Source organism: Leptinotarsa decemlineata, unplaced genomic scaffold, assembly GCF_025532065.1.
Source record: "Leptinotarsa decemlineata unplaced genomic scaffold, Ldec_3_MD MMD2_tig00001019_RagTag_RagTag, whole genome shotgun sequence".
NCBI lineage: Eukaryota > Metazoa > Arthropoda > Insecta > Coleoptera > Chrysomelidae > Leptinotarsa > Leptinotarsa decemlineata.
Window position 1 is genome coordinate 3,465,184 of NW_027412557.1, and position 9,817 is coordinate 3,475,000.

Consider the following 9,817-nt stretch of genomic DNA (forward strand, 5'->3'; position numbering starts at 1 on the left):
TGATCCAGTTGATGGAAGATATTCCCATAGCAGAACAACAAGGAATTTGGTGGCAACAAGATGGTGCTCCTCCTCACAATTCACAGGTTGTTACTGAATATCTGGATAGAACGTACCCAAATAGATGGATTGGTAATAAGGGTCCAATTCGGTGGCCGGCTCGTTCCCCAGATTTATCACCGCTTGATTTTTTCCTATGAGGTTATTTAAAAGATATTGTTTTCACTTCTCCCCCTTTGAATGTGGATGATCTGAAAATGAAAATTCGACTAGCGTGCAGTGATATTACGCCTGATATTATAAGAGCGACTTGTACGAGAGAAGTGATTCGACGTTTCGAAGCCTGTATAATATCTAATGGGCATCACTTTGAACAATTTTTATGACTTATTTCTAGGTACCTACCATTCTTATGAAATGATTTATCAAGTTATATATATTTACATTGTTATTAATTAAAGATTTGTTTTCGAATACACCTCTTTCAATTCCGCAATTGTTTCATATTCAAAATGATTCCTGACTGAATTCCACAACTCAAAATTGAAACCATCACTTCGAACACCCAAAATTTTGACTAATTTTCATGTGATCTGATGCAGAGAGAATAATTGTATGAGATATTTTTAAAAATAATAGTGGTTCTCAAGACTTTACATTTTAAGCAATAACTCAACAACGCCGTAACCGAATTTCAAAAACCAAACATGAAATGATATCAGAATTTAACGTAGCATCTGAATATGTAATGATATACAGGGCGTTCTATTTTAAAAAATGGAATTTTGGTCTGTAGCACCTACACCAAACACCCTGTATATTTAAAAATTATATCAAAATATAGCTCTCATGAACTCCTAAAACTTTTGTATGAAACATTTTTGTGTATCTCCTTCAACAAACCAGATATTGCCTGTCACATAAAATGTGGGACACCCGGTATATATATATATATATATATATATATATATATATATATATATATATATATATATATATATATACAAAGATATAGATTTTATCGAGTGTGTATGATATAGATCAAAAAATGGGGGCAAACCGCGGACACGTGTTTCTGGCTATTGGCCTCATCAGCGCGGTGCAGCCAATTGCAAAGATGGACAACAACTGGTTACCAAAAATGAAAAACATCACATATGCACGGTGTCACCAACAGGAGCTAACCGCTTTCAATTGGAAGACCCAGCATTCCCAGGCATCATCTAACATCACCACCTAGGCAGCTATAGCTACCTGCGTGACTTCCGGGTCCAGGATCCAGGATATAAATACAAAGATATAGATTTTATCGAGTGTGTATGATATAATTCAAAAGGGGGAAATTCATGGACAGAACACTCAAAAAATGGGTCTTCTAATTGAAACCACAAATTTGCGGTTAGCTCCTATTGGTGACACCGTGCATATGTGATGTTTTTCATTTTTGGTAACCAGTTGTTGTCCATCTTTGCAATTGGCTGCACCGCGCTGATGAGGCCAATAGCCAGAAACACGTGTCCGTGGTTTGCCCCCATTTTTTGAGTGTTCTGTCCATGAATTTCCCCCTTTTGATTTATATATCATTCACACTCGATAAAATCTATATCTTTGTATTTATATCCTGGACCCGGAAGTCACGCAGGTAGCTATAGCTGCCTACGTGGTGATGTTAGATGATGCCTGGGAATGATGCCTGTATGATGCCTGTTACCTGTTTTTCTACCTGAGTACTGTTAATGACATCTGTAAATTACCTACCTGTGATAGTTCGTGATAGTAGGAGAATTTACAGAAGTCATTAACAGCCCGCAGGTAGAAACACAGGTAACATATAATTAATGTGGAAATACTACACCATAATTCAATTTTGCTTTGAAAACAAAAACTTGTATTTTAATCTGAAATCATAGCACCATAACACAGAGATCGTGATTCTCTCTAATAATACGAATAATGAACAACAAACTATTTTAATATTTCAATTTCAAAAAAAAAGATCTCTCGAAATAGCTATTTTCATATAAATATTGAATGGGAAAAAATACTTTCAAAACAAATTCTTTTATATGAACGCTGAGTTATACGAAAAACACTTTTCTCTATTTTGTTTGTATTCCAAACGTTCGTTTGGAAATATATCCTTTCAATTTAAACTGATTCATACTTTTCATATTTATAGACTGATATACGTATCTGGATCAAACTTCATGTTATTAATCTGGACAATAAAAAATCAACTTGTACAATGGAAAATTAATCGTTGGTCTATATTCATAGACATTTCATTGGATCGGCCGTTCTGTCACTTGATATATTCCGGAATAGATTAAAGAAAGATATTGTGAAAATATAATGCATGACTATACTCAAGAAGATGTACTGAAGAAGGCGAATTCGAAGATCAGAAATGTTCCTGTGTTCGATTGGAGCACTGGTCAAATATCTCTTCAGGGCAGTAAATATTTGCTGGCAGTATGGTGACCAAACGAAGGGGGATCTCCTCTCAGTGAGGCTATGTAGTGGTCTAGCGATTTTTCCACGAAACGCTAGTAATAGCTACATATTTCAAATAACTTCTGACGTCGTGTTTGCTCTACGATGTTCAAATGTTGCAGTAAATTATTCTACTTCAGACATCAAATGTTACATTGCAATAATTGTATGTACAATTAAACTCAGTTTTATTACACTATTACACTGACAAAATAACACAAACACTTTAACTGAAACTTCGGTGATACTCAAATGTCTATTGCCTTATTAGGACACTTCATACGCATCTTCAACTGAACTTTTCGATCTGCGTATTGGTAGTGTTCATTTATCGTAATGGAAGTCTCTGATAGAAGCCGATAGGGTAATCTCTGGAAGTCTCTCGAAGCGACATGATATCTATAACAACTGCGAAGCGCAAGTCGAGTTGAGCAGGACCTTGGTCATGCCACAATCGAATGACGACGACCAGCGTCAGCGGACAATTTCAGACTTGCTTCTGGCTGACAATTAGATTCTGCCCACAAGATTGTTTATCTCTTTGGTTATCAAGTAAGTTTCTTGCCGTGGTTTCTGCAATTTGGGACAGAAACTCTTGCGATGTTGGGGTTGATAGAGCCACACTGCATCGCTCTTCTTGAAGCTCACCGGCAGCGACTTTTTGTCAAATCCGATCGTCATTCTGTCGCTGAAAATCTGTAATTTGGATCTGCATAGTTTGTGTATAATGTCCAGTCTCTCCTTGTGATCATTCACATACTCTGAAAGGGGTGTCAAATAAGATTCATCGGATGGGCTGCCACACATTACGTCTATCGAAAGCTTCAGTTCTTGGCCAGTTAACAACAGTGTGTAACCTGTCGCGTCATGTTTGGAGCTCCTGTATACCAACCAAAAAGCAACCACGTTATCCCAGTCTTTTTTTTTGGAGATAAACATCGAGAGGTAGTTATTTATAGTGCAATTATGCCTCTCGATCATTCTATCGAACTGTGGGTGGAGAGCTGGTGTTGTCTTCTTTATTCCCTTGTGATGCATTGTTTTTGGAACCTTTAGTGTAGTAATAAATAATACTGGAGTTTTTTGCCAACACCAAACCATTACTTTAACAACTCGACACGTGTTTCGATCACCAAGTGATCATCAAGAGGAATATCAAACTGAAGATGATCACTTGGTGATCGAAACACGTGTCAAGGTGTTGAAATAACGGTTTGGTATTGGGAAAAAACTCCAGTAATATTCTTTTTTCCCAACAAAGTTATCATTCGAATCAAGGCCCATTCCAAGTTGCGGCCCTGATCCAAGTGTAACTCCTGGGGTACTCCGTGTCTGTCAATTACGTTACGCAAGAGAGCTTTTAACCTAACTGATTGTTAAAGTCGATCTCAAATATTTTTTCTTACTGTGTGACGTACTTTGTGGTATGTACCTTATACTCAAAGTTTAGGTTTATTTATGTGTTATTTGTATTACTATACACTTATATTTTCTAAATATTTGTATTTTACTGCCTAGACTTGTTCTATATCATACCTGGTATGATCCAATGAATAATCAATAAATGCTTGACTGCTTTACCTACTTACCCACTATTATGTAACTGCTATTTGTTTTCATTGACAAAAAGTTGACTAATATTAGTAAATGATCTGTGACACTAGGATACTAGGTAATGATTATACTGAGTGCAAGTTATCATTCATTCTCTTTGATTGAACGCTAAGTCTTCGTTTTTTACTTATAGAAGAAAAGGATGGTATATAAAAGTATGTTTTATCGCATATCTTGTTGATGATGCATGTGTATTCTTAAATTGTCCTAACTGTAAAATTGTCAAGTGTCTATATGATGGGATTGGTCGATACTTGATAAAAATCCATAACTAACGTATTCAAAAAACACTTTATTGTGAGATTTTCACTAAACAGTTTTACAAAAACGCAACACGTGTTTTGCCATACAATGGCGTGAGGTCCTCTAGCGTCAGAAGACGCTGAAGGATGAGAGGTTAAGACGACAGCTTAACATTTAACATTGATTGTTTGAGGAATTATAAGTTCGATTTGTGAGGTGTTAATAACATGCCTCTGATTGCTTAGGACGTCTTTGATCCGGAAGTAGCACAAATTTCCAAATGATAAACATATCCTTGCCAAATGGCTTATAGGATGCAACCATTTCAATTAAAAAAAGTTACGGTTTAGCAAAGGAATCTGTTTCAGAAAAAAAACAGTAAAATATTTGATTTATGTAATATGAAAAATATGATGATTCAAAAAGAGAATTGACATTTGAAAAATTAGACAAAAAATGAACGAAATGAGTACCTATGGAATTTACTAATTTGAGAATGAAACAAATTATTTCAACCTGAAATGAAAAAAAAATAACTGAATGAATCGAATGATTTGTTTAGGTCAAAAATAAGTAAACAAAAAGAGTAAAGATAAATCAGTTATTAACCGATGGCGATTGTGGAAATTAACAATCAAAACGTCGTGAAGTAGTTTGATTTGGAATTTCAGTTTTTTTCTCATCTTTCCTCAAGATTTATATTGATTATTTAATCATAATTTCCATTGTCTAAATATATTTTATTTAATTTTTTTCAATATATCCTTTTTAACTAGCCCATCGAAATATTTTGGTCCTGTTGTTTTAAATATTTTTTGTCCTTTCATTAATACACCTTCATTCCTGGTATCGCTGATCTCAAACATTCCTCTTTCATAAGATTTTTAACGTCCTGTCGCATAATTCAAATAAACTCATTTTATCCATTTGTGAATAACGAAAGTACCACAAGAACTAACTTCATGCCCCTCAGCGCTATCTCGCGGCAAGAAATTTCGTGGTTGCCTTCATTGGATTATTGTCAATGTCAATTTCAATTTTCAAATCAAAAAGAGCCGTTGCACTTTACACACAGTTTTACAGTTGATGTTAGTGAATTACATTTTGGAATAGAATAATTTCCATTTGGTGAAAGTAAATTTATTAGTCGGGTGTTCGTGTGTGAAAATTTTTGTCGATATTAACTACAAAAATGGAAACCAGCTCTTTAAGGAAAAGGTTCACAGATCTGCAAGACTTGGATATGGATATGTGAGTATTCAACCTTCAACTATTTATGGAAGTTGTGATTTTTTTAGCGTTCAGTTTCTTATTGAGCTCTTATGAAAAAAGTACTTGAGTTTTGTGTGCGATTTTACATCGTTTTGGTTATTAGTTGAAAGGGTAAGAGGAAGCCAGGCTCCAACCTGACCTAAACCAAGACGATTTTCCACATCCTTTTGACGTGCATAAGAAAGTGCTGCAATTTTCCTTTTGGAATTCATTACAATAAAATAATATAAAGAAATCAATATACATTACCCAAGTTAGGTGGGTGCCAGACGGAAATCTTCTCCCCAAAAAATACATATTGATACAGATTTTCATTCAGACAAGGAGGATAGTGTGAATAAAAAGTAAATTAAGTTCTTATTGAAGAAACGTAAATAGTGAATAGATTTCATTACTCTCACTTTTTCAAAAACAGTCAAAATTCAAATTAATAAAATTTAACTATGACAACAAAGATATCAAGGAAAATATGATGGCAAACACTGTATATCAACATTCTCCCTCAGCGGTTTTGTGAATAAATCAGCAATATTTTGTTCAGATGATCATTAATCTACTTCTACATCTCTTTTGACTATTATTTCTTGTAGATAATGAAAGTGGCCATCAGTATGTTTTATTTTGCATAGCAAAATTTTTTCAGATGAAATATGAATTACCGCTTAATTATCACAGCAGAATCCTTAGAATATCTGCTTTTATATCTTTCATAATGTAGTTCATATATATTTATAAAAATAATGTGAAAGTGCCATAAATTTGACTTCAGTTGTAGAATCAGCAACATTTCTTAGTTTTTCCAATGTCCATGTACCTGCTGCGTGTTGATTTCCGGTCGCTTATTGAATTCACAAATGCAGCATTAGTATTCATGATAAGTCTTGGATTTTCTGACCTTTTGTACCCAAGTTTTGTTATTCACATTTAATTCTAGGACATTGAAAAATATTTAACTAGTTTGGGTATTCAACTGATGGATCCGAAGTAAAATGTGAAATAACATTCCTAAAAATTGAGACATCATTCTCACAAGCAACTTTTGTCATAGACTGCCAGGGGTTATTCACTACATACTTGCTTTCTGTTTCTCATTCAAGATAGATTTTCATCCAGCCCCCCTAGCTTTAGCTACACTTCAAATTGTTTGAAATTGTTAAACCAGTTCCCCGAGATATTTTTGGCCTCATGAAAATTATGGCGAACCATTTTTGAAAATTTTAACGAAATGAAATTAAGAGAATTCTCAGTATCAATAGAGACGGTTAACACTCTATTACAAGGGTAACACAGTGTGGAGTCATCTACATAGTCGATCACAAAAAAATCCTAAATCGGATCCTAAACAGAAAAGAGCATTTTTGTTGAATATTTTGGTTCAGTCAGTAAATATCTATCTATCTATCATTTCCGCGAACAGTTTCTTCCCCTTACACATTACAAACTTTGTGTAACATGTGACAACTAATTTTAATTTTTATTTATTCATTTCATTGATATGGCAGCAGCTCAAGAGCTGATTCTACATATATAAAGAATTACATAATCTTTGCACATTTTAGCAACCATTTCAATAATATAATAATATAATTTCTATAATTTCAGTTCACAATATAATATTGTAACAATGGTATAAAAAATTGTATCACGATATCACGAATATAACAGATTTTCGGAAGATACTATATCTGATAAAATCTATCAATTTTTACAGCGATATTACAGAGCAAACAGGTATGAATCTAGTCGGGTTTCAAACAGTTCTCCTTAGCTCGTACAAGTTTCGACTTCTGAGGGTTGTCGTTCGTAGGGGTGCGACAGCTGGTTGACGGAGAATCAGATAAAAAAAACAGATTTAAAAAAATATTTTTTTCCTGTCATAGCCCCTAAGTCTACGGTTTTCTACAACTGTAGGCTGAACTGTACTGGTATCTTGTACATCTTGTATATTTCAATCAGGTCATTGTGCAATCGCCTCTGCTCCATGGTCGTAAGATGAAGGATTTTCTACTTTTGTGGGTATTCAAGATCATGTTGTTTTCTAGGAAGTTTCGTCAGCCGTCTCTATATGCGCTCCAGGAGATCAATGTCCTGTCTGTAATGTGTCAACCTAACCACATTGGCATATTCCATAATGGGCCTGATATGAGTCGTTAGAATAATTTTGATAAGGTCTTTATTAGGTGTTCTGAATTCATTGGTGAGGTAGTAGCCGGTTTTATTTGCCTTCTTCGCTACAATGCGGACATAGTTGTTCCATTTCAGATCCGAGGATATTGTCACCCCAAGATCTTGCTGGGCTAGTGTAGAAACCTCGCAGTTTATGTTGAATTTCCAATCCTCACGCGGAATACCCTGCCCGTAAGGTAGTTGCAGATCCAAGCATGCAGTTTGTCACGAATGCCGAGACCGAAGAGCTTTCGCAGCAGCCTTTCGTGCAGCACCTTGTCGAAAGCTTTCGCAAAGTCCAAGTAATCACGTTCATCGACCTACTCTCGTCGAGAACCTTGGTCCAAACATTTTTTGCTTTCCAGCAGGTTTGCCACTGTTGAGCGCCTGGGTATGAAGCCGTGTTGCCGTCGGGGAATAACGTCAATACCTTCGAGAAATTCACGTATCCTATTCACGATGATCCGTTCCATCACTTTTACCGGTATACTTGTGGGGCTAATTGGGCGGTAATTAAGAGAAACCAGTTTGTCTCCTTCTTGAAGATGGGAGTTACTAGTGCGTCTTTCCAGGTGGGTGGCAATACACCCGTGGACATTGAGGCTTTGAACATGTTTCTCAGAATAGGTGCCAGTCGTGTTGCACATAAGTTGAGGTAGATTGCTAGAATTCCATCAGAACCAGGTGCAAAGTTTGTGTTCAGGCTAGGTCTCTGGTGCGGATGTCCTGTGGCGCCGGACGTATGTAAACAACCGCTTTCCTCCACGCGTGATAACATCTTTTTCGTATGTACTTCTCCGAATCCTCGTGTAGTTGGTTAGGCGGTTTGTTACTGCTCTGTATCTGGCGTAATCAAGGTCGTGTGTGTCCCGGTACCTCTTCCAAGTTCGCGTTTTTGCCCTTGCAAGTTTCCTCACGTGGTGGTTGATCCATGGATTGTCAGGGTTGGTTTTGGACGGACCGCGGGGGTAAATCTCCGCAGATATGTCGCTGTAGAGTGAAAAAATCTCCACTTCTGAATCACATCTTCGTCGGATGGACCTGTTTCGATGCCTCTCAATTGCACCTCCAAATGCCTCTTGATCTCCTCGAAATTAGTCCTGTAATAGTTGAGTTATGTAAAACGTTTAGTGTATGCTGTAGAACGAATTTCGATCCTTGTCTTGAGAACTACATGGTCACTCAGGCCAATGGCAGGGCGGGTGACAGGCGGTGTTAGAAGGTCGTCGTCGTTTGTCAGTACGAGATCCAGGACATAAGGTCTTTGACCTTCTCGGTACCTTGCAGAAGTGTTTATTTTTTCTGGTTGGGATAGGGCTCCACAGTGAGTTCGAGGAACGCGTGTTCCACCGGTGTTTTAGCCGTTGGTCCTTATTAACCCCAGGTGATGGTTGAAGTCTCCAAAGATTACCACCGGAGACCCCCACCTGACAGGCGTTCCGAATGGATTAAAGATAATATCTATTCTTTTCACACTGTAGTCTAAGGTGGGTGGCCGGTAGATACTCCTCAGATTGAAGCAAAAGCTATTCAGAAAAATGTGCAGCCATAAGGTCTCAGTTTCTCATCGCTCCAGGTCATATCTTCTGCCATCAATGCGGTTTACGTGGTAGACAATAATGCCACCACTTATGCCATGTGTTCTGTCTTTTCGTTGGATGGAGTACCCAGGGATTTGTACAAGGGAATCAGCAATTGTGTCATTGAGTCATAATTCGGTTATCACTGTGATGTGTGGACCAATCTCATTGATTTCGAGTAGAAACTAATCGAACTTTTCAAGAAGAGATGAGATGTTTGTGTACAGGATGAGTGGCTGAACAGGTGGATTTAATGTTGAAGCTGTTGCCTTTATGCGTTTCCCGACCACATAACGATCTTTTGAACGCCGTTGAAACGCCTTATAGTCCAGTTTGGGTTCGTCTTAAGTTTCTCCTGCAACTCCGCTCGCAGTGCCGCCATCTCTTGTTGTTGCATGAGGGTAAGGTCATCTTTGACCTTGATTCCCATAATTGTGTTTTAAAACTTT

General features: G+C 36.9%; 1 protein-coding gene across 4 annotated transcripts in view; it reads left to right on the plus strand.

Moving 5' to 3' along the window:
* Window positions 1–5,376: 5,376 nt before the first annotated feature.
* LOC111504164 (protein regulator of cytokinesis 1) overlaps window positions 5,377–9,817 on the plus strand; it is a 40,986-nt gene continuing 36,545 nt past the window's right edge. For 3 of the 4 annotated variants that reach the window (XM_074175342.1, XM_074175344.1, XM_023158664.2), the window contains exon 1: window positions 5,377–5,601. In XM_074175342.1, coding sequence (XP_074031443.1) covers window positions 5,543–5,601 — 59 coding nt within the window. In that variant the 5' untranslated portion in view covers window positions 5,377–5,542. The remainder of the gene's footprint in view (window positions 5,602–9,817) is intronic. The other variant, XM_074175343.1, reaches the window with a different exon arrangement.